General features: G+C 36.6%; 1 protein-coding gene across 1 annotated transcript; it reads right to left on the minus strand.

The window, feature by feature from the left end:
• Positions 1–660: 660 nt before the first annotated feature.
• Positions 661–20,675, minus strand: ChT (choline transporter). The gene is made up of 7 exons (XM_011638659.3): positions 20,241–20,675; positions 18,648–18,992; positions 16,613–16,983; positions 13,947–14,251; positions 11,315–11,594; positions 9,809–10,026; positions 661–9,122 (listed from the first exon to the last, which is right to left on the minus strand). The coding sequence occupies exons 3-7, from the start codon at positions 16,884–16,886 to the stop codon at positions 8,394–8,396; spliced, it is 1,806 nt and encodes a 601-aa protein (XP_011636961.1). The 5' UTR covers positions 16,887–16,983; positions 18,648–18,992; positions 20,241–20,675; the 3' UTR covers positions 661–8,393.
• Positions 20,676–22,244: the final 1,569 nt, after the last annotated feature.

Here is a 22,244-nt window from a genome sequence, read left to right on the forward strand (position 1 = left end):
GAAACCTGAAACGCACATGTAGCAATAGTAAGTCAACGTAATACTATTATCAGTGAGAGTAATTTATAACTAGCTTCGTAACAGTCATTTAAACAAATATATATGGTTACGCGAACTTATGCCACGATCGACAAACTAGTACTAGTTAATTATAACTCCGTAGACACCTTCAAATTTGTCTTTCATTCCTCTTAAAAATGTAATTCTTCACCGAGGAGCTTAGATCTATGCACTTCTCAACCCTTCAAATATCAAGGTTCGTGCTCTTTTAAAGATTGCAAAGGTTAACGTTAGGGTGGTATTCATAGGAAATTTAAAAGGGAATTAGGAACGTGTTTTTTGAAGAACATTATTCATACGACGATCTTATTATATTTATAAGTTGCTATCTCTCTCGAGCTTGCGATCCTGAAAAAGTTCTCGTTTCCTCAAATATTCGACGCTCGAGCTTATCTTACCTGCCATTACGTTATCCTCTTAGAACGCCATTGTGAAACGTCGCTTTCCAGTCTTCGAGGTAAATAAATCAGCTCCGCTTTGAGTCAGTGCTCGGAGAAGGAGACGTTCCGACAGTACCTTGAAAGTTCATGTTTACGTCGCCAGCCACAATCTTCTGGGACTACAGAACTACACATCATCGACGACGCCAAATATGAATCGTTTCCGACATTTTTGTACACCGTTTATTTTTAACATTTACAATCAACATTTCTTTCGTTTGTCAATTATACACGTATAATGTCATATAATACAGTAACGTTTCTGCAATACATATACATGGAAATACTCCTCCGGGCGGGATGGACAGGAAGGGAAGAGGGTGGGTCAGGGGACGCTTTGCTTTTTACATGATTAATAAGTTACTCTACATAATTAGGTAAGTCACCCCGTGCGTTTGGGACGCGTAACATTAATTACGCCGTATTTTGGTCTCCAAGCGGGAAAGTGAACGATCTCGGTTTGTTTGGAGGATCGCTAATTCTTATTTAAGTTTTGCTTAAGGTTCTGCGTTTTCGTCATTTCTTCTCGTTTTCACATGACACAAAAGTATTGGCTGTCGACTCGCGATTTCACTTTGCGGCGGAACGACGTCGTTCTCTGTGGAGAGAAATGAACCCTCGAATACGCAAGCTTCTTTGGATTAAATCGAGTCTACTTAAATCGAAATATGATTTTTTTTTAAACAGTTAAAACGTATAAAGAAAATATTTGATAAAATTATAATTTGTATTTTTAATTATATAAATTCTTTACATGAGGAAGAAGAAATATGTATATAGTCATCCAAAAAAGCTTCGTCTAACTTCGATTTATATCACGATTCGAAATTCTGAAAGTGCTACATTTAAATTATCTACAAATAAAGATCGATACAACGCGTATTAACGAGGTTTCCAAAATCCGATTCTCTCATGTAAACGGCGCAAAGTTGCGCGCATAAAAATAAAAAAAAAAGTATTCGCGGTTGAAAAAGGACACAAATACCTTTTTTCACCCCGAGAGCGACAAGCCTTGTTCGCCCCAAAGAATATATATTATATATACATATCTTGTATAATCTTATCTTATTAAGCGCTTCCATCTCTCCGCAACTAATTATCTAATATACAATAGAGCACACTTTATGATATGTATAAGTTTCTCGTTGCGTCGCCGATTACAACGTACGTTAACTGATATGTAAATGATACGTGGCCGTCTTATGAGAGCATTCTCATAAGCTATAATGTCTACTAGTTTTTTCCCGCGCGTTCTCGACACGCGGCACCTCCAACTCCCTTAAATTCGTACAAAAGTAACGATGAGATCAATTTTAAAGTAAAAATATTTACATATGAAGATACATAAATTCATCTTGACATTGATCGAATAAAATGTCGAACAAAATTAACGTAGATAAATTATCTAATAATTGCCGAAATGGACGATTTTTTTTTTATCCCAGTTTCCTGACTGTAAAGTTCCAAAAATGCAAATAGGAAAATGTAAAACCAAGGTCAGGAAACCAAGAAAATAAAAATTAAAAACGTTACAGATTTATAATTAAGTATCTCAATCTAAATATTTCAAAACTTTCAAGATTTTCTCTGTAGACTCAAAAATTTAAATTTACAACAATGATAAAATTCCACAAACACATTAAGATCTTTTTCGTTCAGTTAAAAATTGAGTAATGAGAATACACAGATATTCTGAAATGTTGGATCTTGAAACATTCGCGATAGTTTCAACGGGTCACTTTGTCAACTCCGAACTCGTCGGAAAATCCACGAACGGTCCGAAAGGGAACGCCGCGTTACTTTCATTCGTTATACTTTCATATTCCTGAGAAGCGAGAAATACCTAGATGCCGATCTTCGCACGCTGTTCATTGTACCGCGACACTTTCGTGCTTCGGCAGGAATATAACAAAGAAAATAATTCTACCACGCGCGTGCGCATCTCCACAGACACGTTGTCCGCGAACGTCTTGGATTAGCCAGCCGGCGCGCTCGTCATTGTCTCTAATACCCGAGTGAAAGTCCACGAAGCTTAATGACGGATGGACGAACGGAAATGCACGAGAGATGCACGCCACAGCGAGATTCTCGACTTGCACGAGAGCGTATTGCATATCCCTCCTCTTCTTTGCCAGTTCCAGTCCCATATCGCGTACCGAGCGTGTTCTCCATTCCTCTCGTCGCGAATCGCGCTCGTCGCGCTCGTAATTTCACTTCCGAACGGTATTCTCCGGCTTAACGAGCGGATAATACGACGGCACGCAGCGAGAAACGGCTAGGCCAATTCCGGCAAAACGCCAGGGATCCGTGAAACCCCCCCTCGGTCGAGGGTATTTTCGATTTCTGTTGGAGAACTCCGCGGAAGAGAAGCTCGTAAACGAACGATGCGCGCGATCTTAAATGGAGAATGAAGTGCGAAGTGAAACTTCAAACGGATTTAAGAAAGGAAAATCTAATCGTAAACCAGTGTCCGGGCAGGGAAAAGAAAATACAAATAGACACACATTAATATGTTTCCAACTTAATATTGAAAATGAAGTAAATAATTTAAAAGTAATACGCGCACGCACCCGCACGTACACACTCACACACCGATACGTACACTCGCGCACAAAGAGATAATATTTTAAATGATTTAATGCTTTAGAATATTATATCAGGGACTTCTATTGCGTGGCCGTAATTGCAGCATCATTGACATATAAGAAGTCCTTTAAAAATTCTTGACGTTTGATCTAAATATAAATGTCAGTTCCTTCATTTCTTCAATATGACGAAAAACATCTCTGTCTTCAATATTATTTGACAGTATCAATATTAAAATTCTGATATGTCAAACACAGAGCACTTGAAACTTTCATGTCTCAGCCATCTGTCTACGTGTAGACGAATGAAAAATCTTGCCACATTTAGAAATTTTAGAACACGGAGGCAGGTTTTAATGCGAGCAGAAAATCCTGATCAAACGGGAATAAAAACGCGTCTCCGTGAAACTAGAAAAATATACTCGCCCATTACTCTAGGAATAAACGATACGCACTTTATCTGGAGAAGGATGATAGGTAACTATTTGCAAGCATAATGAATGAGATTGAATTGACTGATAATTCATACAACGATATAAACGGAAACGAATTACGGGCGATGAGACTTCAGAACTTAATCACGTTCGATTTGCGCACCAAACGCTTATCACAATTCATCGGACGAGTAGGAACTAAGTACAAAATCACTCTACTATCTATGAAATTATCTAAAGTATCTCACCCCGTCGTTACACACGTAACGTCGCGTTTCGAGATCCGCAAGAGCCGAGTTTTTGTACATGCGTTTGAAATGTCATAAGATCCAAAAAATATTTGGGACGTCGATTAGAGACGAAAAAGCAACGTAACTTGAATTCTAGATTGAAGAATCTCAAATAATAAGAAATATTTATTTTAAAAACATTTCTTTTAAATTACACATTATATCTTCTTTTAATACTTACGTTTATTTATTTTTTCCTATTTATTTAATCTCTTGAAAATTGTCACTTTTAAATCTCACTGTCCGTCCCTTGATGTTGACGTCAATCTCGAACACGGCGCTCTCATCCTTTATCGACAAATAATGATACAATATATGAGCAATCAGGTATAACGAGCGTAAATATATTACATATTCTCCTAGGCGTTTTTATGCATATTGCGTATAGCGGGCCTTTCGAAATCGGCGCTGTAATAATAATATATTTATATATATATATATATATATATATATATATTTATATATATATATATATATATATATATTATATGTGAATCACGCGTAACAAACGGATCTTCAAAATTAACAATGACGGCGATAACTCGTACCTGCGATATTAACACCTATGGATTTAGTCTTCTCATGTATGTATAACATGTACGTATGTGTGAATATATATATATATATATATATATATATATATATATATAATATATATTATATATATATAATATATATATAATATATATAATATATATATATATATATATTTTATATATATATATATATATAGAGAGAGAGAGAGACAGAGCGGTCTACACTTTTTTCTCATTACTAAATCACCCATCTCTCTCGCTTTACTGCATTCACTGCTCATGATTTTATATTATACATTTATGTTATTATATACTATATGATAAACACAACGAATCTACGCTACGAACGGTTTGCCTGACGAAGCTCCGCGGCTCATGTTTGACATATGAATGCAATGACAATGCTGTTATTTACGAGCCATACGCAACGAGAAAGCTGCGCTTGTAAGGTGAATGCATGTACATCATAATCAAAGATAATCGATGAAATTAAAAATAATGATATTATTTAACACAATCTACTGACATATTAAAAAATTTAAGAAATTCTTTTCAAATAAAATAGATAGATTCAATAGGATAAAATATAATTCTGACGAACAAATTAATATATCTGTTTCAAATGATCAAATAATATGCTAATCCCGAACAAAAATCATAAATTTCCATTTTATGTCATTTATCTTTAATTTTTATTATCCAGGATTTGTTGCTGTCTTTTTAAATATTAAATGGTTATACAAAAATATAAAATAATAATTAATAACTAATTCTTATCAAATAATATTAAAATAATTATTAGTAAAAATGTTTTTTAAATATACAATTAAAATTTGACAATATATTATACAAACTAATGAATGATAACGAAAGAATTCATTAAACTTCAACGTAGTATCGTAGAGTTAATTTTCTAATATACTAATTGACAGGTCGTTTATTTTATTTATTTCAACATTGTATTTTATATCAAATATGAGAAGGTCTACAACATCTTCCTTGAAAACGGAATATATATTTTCAATCAGGTATGCAACCACTTACTTTTAATGGTTGATATAACGAGATTGGTCGCACATGAGCCGCGAGGAAACTTAAAATTTTACGACGAGCGGCCATGCTAAATCATCCTCCGATGCCACCCCGTTCTAACGACACATCTATACATATGTTTCTTTTGCGCTAGCACATATAAATGAATATGTCTGTGTGTACGTTATCTGTTCGTGTCTCGTGTGTTCTTATATGACTGAGCGAAGCGAGGGAAGAACGATCGATCGCAAGTACAAAAGCTTCGTTTTACCTCTTCTCCTAACACCGACATGGACACGCGACATTACGACGCACGTTAACTAATTATAGAGCGAACTAATTGCAGTGAGAAAGGCGAGAGGAAGATGGCATACTGGATGGACGGGGTTTTTCTTCAAACATGCTTTGAAGATGCGCTCGATCGATCGATATTTATCACCGACACAATTTAAAAGCAAAGAATTCTTAACATTAGAATGCATGAAGAGAAACATTAAGAAATTGTCAATGTAAAAGCTATTACTGTCAAAGATATTAAAATATTTTTATTAAAATATTTAATAATAAAATATTTTATTATTAGAGAAATATATCTCACAATATTCGAGCTCTTTCAAAATGACGTATCATTTGAAAAAACATTTTATCTACTTTTGATAATATTGGAGAATATTGTCGATATTCCATTATTGAATTGACAATTCCGATATCCAGGTTGACGATAAATATTAATCATGAGCTTCATTCAATCGTATTTTCATTACGCTTTTATGCTAAATATGATTACTTAATTTACAAAAGAGAAAAAAATAAGTTAAAGAATAAGGAAAGTGAAATATATGTAAATATATAGTGAATAAAAAAAATTAAAGAATTATTAGAATAGGGATGAGAGACTAAACTTTGTAAATAGAATGTAACAGTAAAGAAATAATTATAATATTAACATAGAATATAATATAAATTAGATAAAATATAATATAGATTAGAAATATAATATAAAATTTATGCAGTTTACATATAATGGAAAGCACTTATATGTAAACTGCATAAATTTTGCAATTGATATATTTATATATTTATTAATATATTTATATGTCAAACTTATGTAATTATAATTATAACATAGATATAGTATATTAAGCAAATTTTTTATAAAACCTTGCAGTTGAAAGGCTTTGGTATTAAACAGATAAACATTTAGTTATATTTAACATTTTCTGAGAATATTTCACGCATTTCATATTTATTTTTATTAATTAAATGATTTATTAATTAAATGAAAATTAGATTAGAGATTCGAATAATCACATTTAGCATGAAACACGGAGTAAAAATACGGAAAGTAAAACTACATCGCACACTTTTTCTCGTTATCCCTTGTAACCTCGAGATATATCAATTATTAAGCTATAAACTTGGAAAATTTTTTTTTTTATATTAAGTGATAAAGATTAAATTCGCAAAGAAATCTCTCTTAATCTCGATTTTGAAGATTCTTTTATGTGATGTCGTACATGCAAATACAAAATCGAGAAAAAGTACGCGATACGCTTATGACCCTCGCGTATAAACCTATGTAAACACGTTGACCGCCTGATCTAATTAATTTCTAACGAAGAGAAACCACGCGCGCCGATCGATCGAGCTCCGACGGGAACCTTCGCAATCCTCACGATTTTGTCGAGTCAGGCAGATCGTTCGTATTTTGAAAATGTCCTCAAGCAGTTCTTTATTAAACTCTAAATATATATATATATCTTTTTTTTGTATATATTATCTTCATATATATATTTATATATATATATATATATATATATATATATATACCTCTCCAAAAAGAAAACAAGGAAATCACTAGGCCTAATTGGCGGTGCGGGGTAGGGACGCCCGGCCCGAATACGCTCAGAGCTCCGACTTCCGGTTTGGAAACGCTATGCTTATCCCCTTGCCGTATGTTCGCGCGTATTTTCCAGTCGCTCTTTATTCTTTCTCCTTCTATTCCCCTCATTTTCCTCATTTTCTCGTTTATTGCTTTTTCTGAACAGCGACAAAAATACGAACGCGAGCGGACGCGGGCAGGTACAGATCGTTACACGGGCACCAGCAGCGTGCAAATGTACAGACGTGCATCCACATACACACGCAAAGACACACACACACACACGCGCGCGCGCGCGCACATACGCACACACATGTGCACACTTAGGTACGCGGATACGAAAGAAACTTCGTGTCGGACTTACCGCAGGCCACCGCATTGTTGGCTCGTCTCGGAGCTCCGATGGTCGTAGGGCGGGTAGAGAAAGGAAAAGCGAACTGGAAAACAGGGGACACTGTGGATTTACCAGCTGGAAAAACCGGAAAGCCGATTAACACTAGAACGACCCTCCGAGAGGGACAATTTGTGCCATTGACGATTTTCGATCTACAATAATCGTAATTACTTTCACATTTCTCTCGGAGACACATGATTAAAAGAAGCAACGCTAGCTAAATATATATGATTAAGCGCCTTGTGCCGATTAGATCGAGACTAAGTACAAGATGTAAAATAACGTGGAGGCAAATCGGACGTTCTAGCATTAACGTTCTTGTCCGAGATTTCCTTTAGTTTCGGAATTTCTTTAGCAATTATTTGGCAAATAAAATATTTTAACACACGTCATCAAGTGTAGCGATATTAATGTGTAACTGATTGAAATAAGGCCCCTCGAGACTTGACGTTTGAAACAAATGATCCATTGCGTTTATCGAAAAATTTATACGGTATGATGAGTTAAGAGGAACACTTGATCAGTCAGATTTAATCGCTGAAAGAAGCAATAATGACCGGCAACAAGGTTTGAAAGAAAGCCTATTGCCATCCGCGGAACGTAACGGGAATGTAGCGGGCAAAGGGTGGCAGAAGAGGTGATTCGCGCGAGAGAGGAGCGAGGGGGAAGGGGAACGAAAGACAGAGACCCGCACCGCCGCACTTATTGTTGGTCACAGCATCCGATCACGGAACCAGGAATTAGAACGCGGTGCTGGATTGCGGCTGTCGGGACGCGCCTCCGGGCACGTGTGGCACCAGGTGTCCCCCGGGGCCGCCGACCCCGCCGCCACCGCCGCCGACGACGCCGTCCGCCGTACCTCCGACCATCGTACATCCCGGCTCCATGTCGTAGTCCGGCTCGAGCGCAGGATTCACTCGGCCGTTCGATTCGTCCTTGCTGCCGTAGAGCCTGCCGACGCCCGCAGCTAGGACCGCCATCTGTTCGCCCTCGGCCGGGTCCGGGCCCACCCGCTCGACGTCCTCCGGAATGTTCACCACGCATCTGAAGACGTCGTAGCCAGGCGCGAGCCGCCCGGTCAGGAAGACGAACTGCGTGCCGTACGATACGCCCACGAGAGTCACCAGCGACATCAGCATCGCCATCGTCCTGAAGGGGAACATTTGCGTCGAGGTCTCCTCGTCGTAGCCCGGGTAGTGTATTAGCGCGGGCAGTCCCATCATCGGTTCGCCGCCGCTGATGCGCACCAGAAAGGCGATTATGTACGCTGACAGACTGCCATAGGTGTTGCAATAGTCCTTGAAGTGCACCACCATCAACAGCTGCGGGAACAGGATCACGTAGACCAAGTCCGAGCACATCGACCAGAGGCCATAGATCGATGGTATTGTGAGGGCCATCACGGTGCTCAGCACGCCGACCACGCCGATCCCCGCTCGCATTACCCAGATGATCTCCATTTCCGACGCCTGCACAGAGGATGTGGAGATCGTGCACCCACGTGTGTGTATCAGTATTGATATAAGAGGATGGAAAGAACGTTGCGCGAATTCTTCGGAAAATGTTGGATTAAACTCGCGAATGACAATTACAACGATGCAGTCACGAAAAATCAATATGTCAGTATGCGGTTAAAAGACTCACTCGTAGTGTAATTAAGATAATGTATAGCAATACCGTGAATTTGTAATTGTATATGTAAATATTTGTAATAAATGGTATTGAGATTAAAATCTATTTCAAAGCTCTCATTTATTGGGAGCTCCCATTTATACATTAAGATCTCGTATAAAAATTATTGTAATTATAATTGTTATAAGAAGCTTATATTAATGAAAAAAAAGAATTAAACAAACGAAAACTGATGTTTACGTAAAGATTACAGTTTTTTAGAAGAAATTAACAAACGCGAGAGAAATGAAAGCAGCCTTATCATCGAGAATTAAATTCTATTCAGCTAATCAAGACGATGTGGGGAAACTTTACAAGAAGCTTGTTAAAAAGTGTTCTGTATTATACGTCATAAAAGTATGCATCGTCACGTGCGAAGTGCCAAGTGCGTCAAGTATGTCAAGTGGCTTTGCTGCATGCATAAATGCAGGGTCGATGAAACGGAAGATTTAGTAGGATTCGTAAGAGAGGCGCAAACACTTACCCGCTGGCGGAAGATCAATTTGTAAATGTTTCTAGCAAACATCGAACTAGCAGAGAGAATGCTGCTGTCCGCAGAAGACATCACCGCCGCCGATACTGCCCCCAACCCGAAAAAGGAAACGAAGTCCGGTGTCAAATGTTGAAGGACCAACGGTAGAACCATGCTGTTCTCCGTTTCCGTGAAAGGTATAGGACCATCGTATCCCGTATTGTTCCAAGCTGTAATGTAATTATTATACAATTAATACAGATCGTTCTTCAGGTAACAGATTCATTTCTATCGGTTGATGGAAAAATTTCCTAAACTGTTCCTGTCATTTATTTTTCAGTATCACACCCATCGCATAATCAGAATTTAATTCCTCTCGTTTCTCTGTTTCTCGCTATCATCAACTCGCGTGTCTGGAATGTTTCTATATATCAATGCGAAATGCTGTATCGTGCAGCTCTATATATGGTTAATAGACTCATTGTCAGAATAATATATAAAGCTAACTCTAAAGGGCAAAGGAGAAACGGTTTACTCCCGTCTCTATTCATCGCTTCAATTATTTGTATCACTATTTGTTTCACTGTATTTGTTTCTACTTTCCTCGTTCATGCGTCATGCGTAATTCACGATCGTGTAATTCATTTCTCCGTTTCTTCCTCTCCCTCTCTTTCCCCTCGCGAGCCGTCCGTGTGTTCGGGATCCTTCCGCAACACGTACCGCTGGTGCGGGATACCGAATTAGTTCCGGGGACGTGGCCGCGCGTTCGCGTTATAGCGGGCGAGTCGTCGCATTTACGACCCTCGCCCTCGCAAAGGCAACGCCACATGGCGGGGGTCCCACGCTATTGTGCACACACGCGAGTACATCCAAGACATCCCCCTCGGCCATCCGCGCCCTTCGCGACTATCACCACACCGCTTGTAAATACCAGCAGTTTCTCTCTTTGTCGCGCCACCAAATGTCAAGTAGCCTCCGAATGCCGGGAGGAGCGTGGGACGACGGGCAACCCGGGGTTCTAATTCGATCCTCTCGAACAGGGGGTGGAAGACTCGCGAAGGGAGATCCCGTTACTATACCCTCGAGCGAGACGGCGACGGATCTCGGAGGTGGAGAGAACGAAGAATGAGAAACGCCTCGTTTTATTATTAATACACCCAAATTGGGCTCTTTCCCGTCGCCGGAAAGATCCTTAAGACATTTTTGTTCGAGAAAATGAGAGAACAAACAACGTTTGACCAATTAACATTCGCGCATCTTATTTGGATGTCCTATTTAAATGTCTTATTTAAATTTCTTTGACTTTAATAACAAAGATAAGACTCTCAGATGTCGCTTTTAAAATTGTGGAAACATAAAAAAAAAATATTTAAGGTGAAACTTAAGTAATTTCAAAAAAGAAGTTAGAAGTGTATGGGGATGAAAATATTTCTTTCTCAAAATTTTATAGCATAACGAATCAACAAATTGGTTCGCCACTTCAATTAATTGATTAATAATTAAAGGCGTGATACTCACTAGTTGCTTTGGCGATTGCTCCAATCAAGACGGGAGGAATGGCCATGAGAATACAACCTATGGCGGCAACGTAACTCAATACTTGAGCTCTCCCCGCGGTTTTCGAGGAGAGGACACGTTGGAAGTACACTTGCCAAGGTATACCGCCGAACACCAAAAGTAAACCATAATCCAAATAATACCAGTACTCTTCGGGTTTCACTTTGCCGATCCAATCAACGTTCATAGAACCAAGGGATTCTACGTTCGGATTGGTCCAAGCGAACGGGATACACATCCACTATTGACAGAAAATAGTTTTCGTTATTTTGATATATAAATAAAAAAATAATAAATATAAATAAAGAATTGTTAGTTGCGTTAGATTTCAATAACAAATGAAAAATATTTGTTAATAAAAGATTGACTTTAATACAAATATTTATATAATTATATGCAAAAATTATCTCCTAGTAAAGTAATTTCCGAAAAATATAAAATCTATGTACTTGTCGATCTTTTAAATATTTTAAAACAAAAATACATACATCAGGTATTTTTGTTAAACGCTGTTAATGTTGTGGCGATTACATTGTTGCACTGTCATCCGAATCAGCTCAACAGAACTTACAATTAGATATTTGCGATATTCTCTTGTATTAATTTCTTTTCGTTTTAATCATATATTTCATCATTGTATTCTCTTCGTAACATTATAACGCTATTTTCTTTGTAATATAATTTGAACACTTAACGACTAGAGACAATAATGACTAAAAACAGTAACAATAAATAGGTTTTTTCTTCTTATTATTAAAAACTTATTATTAAGAATTTAGACATTTGTTTATTGGGAAAGAAAGAAATCTCGAAGGAGAAAATCATAACGAGCTGATTTTGGAATAAATAATGAACGGACAAGAGATTCAACCGACGGATACCGACGCGGACCGACGTATATTTAAGAGAAAGAATAAAAGACATTATAAAAATCGAACTTTGTTCTTTCCGACATCGTCTAATATACGACCATATATATTCCTAAAATGTTATATAAAAATAATGACTATTTTATGAAAGAAATTTCTGTATTAATAAAGTTAGAAAATCATTGTTTTAATAAATATCGCATTTGTCTGAAAAATTTTGTTCATAGATTTTTTTATAGATTTTATATAAGAGAGTAAAAAGGTGATTTTTTTCTATAATTGATTAATACAAGCTATTTAAACATCTTTTCTAAATGAAGGATTGATTGTTACTGATTAGGTATAAAAGGCTTGATTTTATCGCGATTAATTACAGTTAATGGAGAGTGATCTCATCATTAAAAGAGTTTGCATTCAGAATGTTTGAAAGGGAAGTTCTGCGTAAAGCTCTAAAAAGAAAATATCGCTAATGTTCACTATAGTTTCCAGTTAATTAATAAAGAGTAATTACAACGTAATTAACTTAAATATTTTATATTTTTTATATTAATTTTATATTAATATGCGCAATATATATATATATATATATATATATATATATATATAAAATCCATTTATTTTATATTTCATAACAAAATATATCAGAATAAAGCATAAAATATTTCATAAACTATTATTATTTTATTCATAAATTTGCCTTAATATTCAGGATAATTAGAGAACTTATTATGTTAAAACATAAATTCATTTAATAAAGTTCATTTAATAAAAAAATATCACAGTGGCGTCATCTGCAACTGGATCAATATCATAGACATGTAGCTTCTTCGAAACATTACAATTTTTATTTAAAACATTTTTCTTAAAAATGCATATTTTTTCCAAAATATCCAGTTGTTCCGGGACATTATGGATATACTCATACATTTATATCAATAATTTTTACCAATCAATAATACTAAAGTAATTAAACAATTGGAAATTCAATATCAAAATTATGTATTTGTAATATTAAACGTTTTTGAGCTTAAAAACATAAAAATTTAACAAAACATAATACACATTTCTTCCTTTAATTTAAAAGATTTTTAATTCTGATCAAAGAAATTAATCTACTAAAAGGAATATCTGAAAAGATAAGATCTTTGCAATGTGGAGTTTTAAAGTTCATCATCGTAACGGAGGGCCTCCCCGTTGGTAACAGAGTATCACAGAAATAATAGCTCGATAACGTTCTTTCGGGAAGTGGGTCATCACCTATACGTCACCGAGTATAAATTTGGTAATACAAACGCTCGCAGTAGCGGGGTCACGATATCGATTAGCTCCGGAGTTTATATTGTACCAGAGACTCGTCCGATCGAGCGTTGCACGGATCAAGTAGACTGTCATATCTATCGAAATTTTGCTTCACTCGAGATATAAAAAAAAAACACAATTAAATTTTAACAGTGCACATCGTAACGACTTCTTTCATTTTATTTTTATTTCATGTTATTCTTTTCTCTCTTTTTTTTTTTTTTTTTTTTATTTCAAATGGCCTTTGCTTCAACAAAACTTTAATTATAAATTATTGATTACAATTTATCCAAGTACACATACGTTTATATCAAGTTTGACTGTTCGTGTATCTAATCGTATCACGTTATTTGCTCGTATTAAATAAATAACGATGTGAGATTATCGTTTCCAGAGTACGAATGCAATTGCGATCGATCGCTTACCAAACCGATGAATATGCAGAAGAGCTGAATGACGTCGGTGTAAGCGACGGAGTAAAGACCGCCGAAGAGAGTGTAGAAAACCGCGATGCAGGCACTCAGGATGACGGAGGTGCTCTGCTCCATGTCGATGATGACCGCCAGCGTGGCGCCGAGGGCCGCGAGGATACCCGCCGCCCAGAAAACCTCACCGCACAGGGCAGGCAGAAAGAGGAGGCCGCCCATACGCTCCCCAAATGCATCTTGAAGCGGATCCAACATCGTGACGTACCCCTGCTGTCGCATCTTGTTCGCGAAGAAAATACCACCTGCGACGGAAACACCAAAAGATCGTCCAGGATCGATCGTCCACTTGTATGTATCTTCGCTCATGTATCTTACATCTTCGTCGCGGAAAATAGCTTCGTTATGCAATAGAATAATTTAGTAGCATTGAGCTATATAGTATATATATCCAATTTATTATCTTTATAATTATACTTGGTGATCTTAGTTTCATAAAAAGAGGATAAGAAGGGAGGGCGTGTGCCACGACGGGGCCCGACTACGAACCAGTCGTAAAAATCCGAAATTATTTTGCGAAAAATATCACCTCAACCAGGAATCGAATCTGGATCTCTCTGCTTACCGGGCAGATATCTTATTCTTTCGACATATACAGAGACATATGATGATATTTATCGCAAATAACGTGTTTAGAATAACACGTCAACAATTCAATGATACACATATATACATACACTACAATATACATATATACATGTATACTCTCGAATCCTCACGACCGATACTCCAGAGAGATGGTTCTATTCTATCAATGGATGCAGGTCGGATCGCGGCAACACTCTCCAACACCACTCTCATCCCTGAGAAACGTCTTTATTTCAAGCTTAAAAAGCTCGAGAGGACAATTACATCCGGATAATAAACTATCTCGCAGAGATGTCTCAGATTTTATAAAACTAAGCTCGGAATCCAGTACGAGCAGTAGGACACCTAACTCCTTCAACAGGCACTAGATTTGCGATAGCGTATAGTAAAGCCTCCAATTTATTATCTTTATACTGGAGTGAGCCTTCAAGGAGTGGGGAGTATCTCACTTACTAAAAAAAAGACAACGTGCGAGTTGGAATCGCTCTCTTTGTCAAGAGATTCCCTGATTGGTTATTTAGAAGGTAGTACACTGTAGAAAAGAGATAAAGATTTTAACTTTAGTATGCCAATCCTTTTCTCCGCTGGGAATTTTTTCCAATATATTATTATTTATACAGCTCAAAGTTTAGTAGTAAAAATATAAGCGAAAAATAAGCTATTATAATTACACTTTGTAATTCACGATTGACATTCGAAGAAAAGTGATTGAGTTTTATTGAGGTCTTTACCGTAAAATAAGCATGAGAAAAGAAAATTATTTTGACGCAAAAACTGTAACTTTCAATCCCCTATCTAGCAACAATTTACGCAATCGTATCGACAAGCTATTTAATTTTCTAAATGATAAATGAGAGTTTGCACGATTGTATTGCGAAAGTTTAACACTCGATTGATCCTAATGGCGATTTTCTCTGATCATCGCGTAATTTGAGTGTCACGAAATTGCGATAATATTATCGATTAAAATTTTACATAAAATAATTTTCTAGCAACTGTTTCAACTTTCTTTGGTCAACATTTCAAAGGAAACATTTAGAATAAAGAAATTAAATATAGTATAATTTCGAGACTCATCTTTTAATCCATTAAATCGTTCCACACGAGAATGGAAGATAACAGAAAATAATTCAATAAATCTGTGCTTCGAAGATTTAATTTCAAAGATTAGTAATTTGAAAAAATACATCTCCATCAATTTTTTCTTAATGCTACTAGATGATTATTTATAGCCATAGCAAAGCTAGGCTTTCAATGGACTTATAGTCACTTTTATTCTTTGTCGAGGTCATTTGACAGCACACGAGACATTGGTGGAAAAGTTGTCGCCTTTATATGTAAAAGTGCCGATAGCGAACACTCCGTCGGCTTATATTACAGAAATTCTATTGTCGGCCCTTGTAACTTCTTCGGTTGGACATAAGCATTCTCATCCAACGTCAAAGAAAGCCACGCTATCGATCGACAATCTTTCGATTGTTGTATCATCGATCTTTATGATTATGAACTTTTACCCAACCGATTAAAACAAACTCACAACGTTATGAAAAAAAGTTTTCGACATCTTCATCGTCCTTTCTATGTTAAGCTAATAATATTATTACCATTATTTCTTGTCAGGTAACTTTGACGAGCAACTTGAGTAAGTTATTATATGCAAAATTTACATGTCAAGCCGCTGAGAAATATATTTTATAAAATGTTTATGTCATACAAAATTTATCAAAAAATAGAACGAGAGCAAACAATATAACGTAGGATTTTCTAAAAAGAATAAATAAATAAATTTTTTTCTACTTTTCTACTTGAGATACTCGGAATTACTTCACTAAAGGATACATGACATGACATTTAATACACGTGATACTTAATTTTTCACTCTTTATTATGATTCATAGCTTTTGTTTGTTAAAGATAGTTCAAATGTAGTCGGAATACCGAATTTCGTATTTCGTGTTGCTAAAGAACTAAGAGTTCCAAGTGCGAGAGACGAGAAACGGAAACGCAATTGAACTTACCGAAAACGAGGCTGAGGGCGTATCCAAAGGGCGCTTGACACCAGATCAAACCCTTGGTGTAAATCGCCTCAGCGGTGCCGTTGATGTAACCACCGCCGACCCAGGTCGCCGTCATCGTGAATATTCCGACGAAGAGCCCGATTGAGCGGCCAGCCAGCATCACCTCCTCCTCGGAATCGTTGCCCGACTCCTTTTTCCTGGCCGCCCATATCCCCACGCCCAGGATCAGCAGGTAGAAGAGAACGATCGAAACCACCCCGGCGATGTTAATCATTTTCGGGGAATAGGAGTCCACCGGCGCGAGCTCGAGCTGACGGAGACGTAGGTCCAAGAAATTCGGCGGTTGATCCGCTTTGGGATCGTCCGGATATCTGAATGATTCAATTTTTTTGGACATGTCCTACTTTTCAAAAGTCTTTAAAGCGAGAAAATCTTGCAAGAAGGACTCTCAGCGATCACGATATATATATGTATAGCAAAAACATAATATTGATTTACAGGAACTCTTATTTATATTCTGGAATGCGAATAAGAATTCTTGTAAAGAAGATTGTGTTTATAAACTTAAAAATATATTATTGAAAATATTGCAACGGATCAAAGAAAACGGAAAGAATAAATAACAAACGTTTTTTCTAAGAAACTGTTTTAATTAAAGAAATAAATATTATTTGTTTACCGTTATTTTGCAGAATTAAATTGTGTATACTATCCTCTTGGGTTTCATCCAACTGTACAACTATGTTGAATAACTTAACTTGAGATACTCGGAATTACTCCACTGGAGGATACATGACATGACATTTAACACACGTGACACTTAATTTTTCATTCTTTATTATGATTCATAGCTTTTGTTTGTTAAAGATAGCTCATGTAGGTCGCAACGGTAAACCTTTGTATCAATTCTTCACATGTTCGTTCATCAAAGAAGAATTTCTTTCTTAATAATGCGCATTATTAATAACGTTACCTTTTAATTACCTCTTTTCCATATTTCTTTGAATTTTTTAAACTGTGCAGTTTTATTTTATAACAAGTGACCTTATAAGTTGTAACGCTCTTTATCTTATAACGCAATAGATTCTTAACTGTTAAAGCCATTAATGAAAAAAAAAATGGACATATGGATTCTCTCCCTTTGTTCGCTGCGACCGACGATGTTAACGGATGCAAAAACTTCAGCGTAGGTTTTACAAAGAACTTATCAATTTCGCGTAGAGTGTATTAAAGTCTTCCGCTTGATTAACACCGTGGCCGTGACGCTCGCGCCCAACAAGTGCAGCTAAGCGCAAATATTATGTTTCTACCCGAGGGGTATTTAAATCGCTCAACCGAGTTCACCCTCTAATCCTGTTAGGCGCGGTCTATCCAAGGCGCCGCTCGATCCGGCTTCAAAAAAAAAGTGTAGCTTCGATTAAATACAAATACGCACTTTACTCGGCGTATGAAAACATAAATTGCGATTTCTTCTTTACGAGAAAAAGATAAAAAATTTGCAAAATGTCAAATTAGCTCGCGTTCTGTTTACGTACATAAGCAAAGTATAAGAATGTATGTTCTAAGGAATAAAGCGGATTTAACGGATAATTTTCCTCAAAGCGAAATCAAAAGAAATGACGGCATGTTTTTGAAAAATCGCAGTAAAAATTCATATCGCGAGTAGTATCAAAGAAAGTATATTAATTTCAAAAGAAAAAGAAGAAAACTTTGACGAAAAGATACCAGATAACATAAGCATTTCTATGCAATGTATATATATATATATATATATATATATATATATATATATCTATACAAAAATTGTAAAACGCATGATCGCTGAGAGTTCCTCTTGCAAGACGCACGCTTTTTTCCTTTCCTTATTACTATTATTTTTTCATATTTCTTTTTACTAGAGCGAGAATGAGAAAAGAATATTAAAGCATCATCGAAACTTGCAGAAGTTTTCGCGAAAAAATTTCTAGTCTAGATGGAGAGATCGGTGTGCCCCGCGAAAGAGAGGTGAAGATTAAGTAATGCGACGGAGATGTACCTTTGAAATCCCCGCGAGGTACAATCACGCAACAGCGGGGGGCAGCCTCACACGGGCACCGGCGGCATTTCCTGGTGACGGTGTTTCCAGACGGCCGACGACGATGCTGGGTTGAGGTTTGGGGGACAGCAGTCGCCCCACCGGAGCGAGGTCTTCTGGGAGGGGCTATTCCTTGTCCTAAACGCGAGGCCGCCCATGGGCGCTGATGGCCATCGATTTTCACCCAACTCACCGAGCCCGCTGCTTCCCTGCCTGCTTGGTTTCTTCGTTTCCACCCTCCCCTCTCGCGTTTCTGCTGCGCCCACGGCACCGAAACCGATCGCAAGGATCAGCACGGTCCTTCACCTGGAAGAATGAGTTCACTACGTTTCACCAAGAATACTTGACGCGGGAGAACGACATATAAAAGAAAATTTAAGCGAAAAAGTATCATTTAGTATTTGTAATTACATTTAAGTCCGAATTTGTAATCAATCGACTGATTAACATTAAATCGATTGAAGCGATGCTTAATCATTAAGTACCTTTTCATCAACTAAAATTTGTATTTTTTACAAATTTCTTATAAACATATAAATTGTAAATAAATATTGACTTGCTTGTGAGATTTGAAATCAAATTAAAATAGAAAGCTAGGTCTCTTTCAGAGAGATATTAATATCAACAGTTCTTATAATATGTATAAACTGAATTTTCAGAACTGTGCAATACATATACTTTCTATGACATACCATTTTTGATCAATTTTATTTTTCTCTTATGCAATTTACAAAAAAACTTTTAATGTAACATCTCCTAATTTACGCCTAATTTATTCCTAACCTTGTTGTTATTTTACATTGTTTTATACGTACATACATTTAAAAGTTAATTGTAATTCATCTTCTAGTTTACGAAATAGATTGATCAGATTAATTAGCCAGCATTGATTAATTTTTAAATATTAATTTATTCAATTCAGCTATAATTTTTGACATTTAGGAAAATTTATTACATGAAAAAATTCTTTTACAAAATAAAGATTTTTTATAAATGAAATCATCACATCGCATTTTATAAAAAATATTGATGTTTTTGTAATATATAAATATAATTTCTTATTATATCAACTTTTGCAACTTGCAACTTTAAAAAGAAAACTATGTCTTTTTCAAATAACTGTTATAAATACATTATGTGAATATCTCCATTTACGCGCCCTTTCTTATTCAAGCACGCATATATAGACACACATAAATACACACATAAATATAAACTCTAACTGATTACAAATTTCTATAAATTCTTTTAATATGATTATATTTTAAAACGTCAGTTTTAAAATATAATCATATTAAAATATATCATATTAAACTGACAATTCGTCAAATATGACGAATTTCATATTGGCGTAGAGAGAAACAAAGTTGTTTCACATATCTATCATTATAACAAATTGTGTAATACTTCTATGTGAAATTATTGATATAAAAGGAAGAATTTTTACAGTCAACGTTTCTATTTCTATTTCTCGAAATAAAAATTTGATTCTTTTTTAAAGATCGCTAATTTTCACTTAATCAAATAAAATGACTAGAGAAAACAGCTACTTACAGGCACTTTCCTCGCGTTCCCAAATAGATCACCCAAATCTGAACAATCCAAAGCGACAACGACTATCTCATCATGGGGTACCAGCGTTTAGCGTGGGCGATCGGGTGGCTGAACCGAGCGAAACCGGCGACGATAACGGGGTATAATGTCGATTTCACGTGACAGAGAGCGCAATTACTGGTACCGGTGGGGGTGAGCGAGATAAAGCTGGGAACCGAAGTTGTTGGCGTGTGTCGTTTTTGTGATTATGGTTGTAATCGTCACCACCATCGCCGCCGCTGCCGTCGTCGTCGCCGTCGTCGCCGTCGTCGTCCTCGTCGTCGTCGTCGTTGTCGTCGTCGTCGGAACGACGCTACCGGAACGTACCGTCGTCGTTCCGTACAGTCGCAGGGACCACCTCGTACTGAGGCAATCGGCCGTCTGCCGTCGCGCGAGGACCGACGACGACGACAGAGGGAGGGCACTCGGTGTGATATTGATTCGATCCCTGTGACGTCACGGCACGGCATCGCACGGGGGTGTGCAGCGCTCCGGGTCGCCCCACCATCCCCCGAAAGGCACCCCGCGTCCCACCACGCGCGCCGCCCGCAACGCCGTGTACCCCTCGCCGTCGCATACCCCTTTCGCACCCACTCGTCTCATTCCTCTACGAACCCAACGCCCCCGCCGGGGGCGAAGCGGGGGGCGTGGACTACCGGCTTTGGCTGGCCGCCGTTGAGTCTGCGCCCCCGACCGTGTCACGACGGAGATCGCATTTCCCTGCTTACCCTCCCCCCCGCTCCGCTCTTCTCTCACCCCTTTCGGCGAACGGATGAACGGAAATTCGAGGGAGGAAAGTCGAGCGACGCGACGTGAGCGAGTTGAGACCGTTCAGGAGATGAAGAGCCGTGCTAATGTCTTTGGGGGTGCATTATTTCCTGGCGAACGCCGCGTGCATCGGTCGATCCGCTTCCTCGTGAAAGAATGAGCGTTCCATTAAGTTAGCGATTTCCCTTCGCGACATATGGAGTACACCTTAGAATTATTCGATATCTTGATCGTGTATATATATATATATATAATATTAGGGAAGGGAAAAAATGGAAAATAAAAATGGTCATTGATATCGGAAATTAAACGTTACATTTGGATCATATTAAATGATCCGAAATAGCAAAAACTTGTTTGCCAGAGACTCTAATGTGTAGCTTAATGGAATTAAAATATAAATGTCAGGAACTTTTCATATTTCGGAATCGTAATATTAAAAGTTACATCGGGCTATTCTTGCAGCAAATGCAAATAAACGAAGGCTAATTAAATTACTTGCGCTTGCTTTCACGAATATACAAAGTTTAATAGTTACATGGAAAGTTAATAATTTACATGGAAAGAACGGTTTTATTTGATTTTGTTGCTATATGGAAAGAATAGTTTTGAATGGTTTTATTTAAAAATTAATAAATATGGAAATATTTAAAAATTTGATCAGATATAGATCTGAAAATAATTTTGTCGGGACATAAAAATTATTACATATGTAGGATGCTTGAACATGATGATACTTTAAATATTTATGATATTTTGATAATTAATTTGAACGTCCCACATAAACATTTTGATGGTCCGACAAAATTATTTTCAGATTTATCAAATTTTTAAATATTTCACTTGCCATTCTTTTCATGCTAAAAAAATTGAGAATTGTAGAATGTGATCTATTACAAAGTAAATGATCCTTTTATAGATAATAAAATTTCCTTTAACAATACTTGCATTAAAAAAGCTTATAGAAGTATAATAAATTAAAAAATAGAATACTCTTCAACAACATACTAAAGTATACTTTTTTTTATAGAAATAAATAAAATACTTTAGAAAAATGTACTTTAGAAAAATGTATTCTTAATAAGAAAAATAAAATGCGAAACTAGAATAAACATTCGATACTATGTTATCCATATATTTCTTGGAATTAAAATTTTATGCGATGTTGGAAAAAAATTCTATCCAAAAAATTCGATC

This window comes from Pogonomyrmex barbatus, unplaced genomic scaffold (genome assembly GCF_055798465.1).
Source record: "Pogonomyrmex barbatus isolate J1 unplaced genomic scaffold, ASM5579846v1 scaffold3, whole genome shotgun sequence".
Classification (NCBI taxonomy): Eukaryota; Metazoa; Arthropoda; class Insecta; order Hymenoptera; family Formicidae; genus Pogonomyrmex; species Pogonomyrmex barbatus.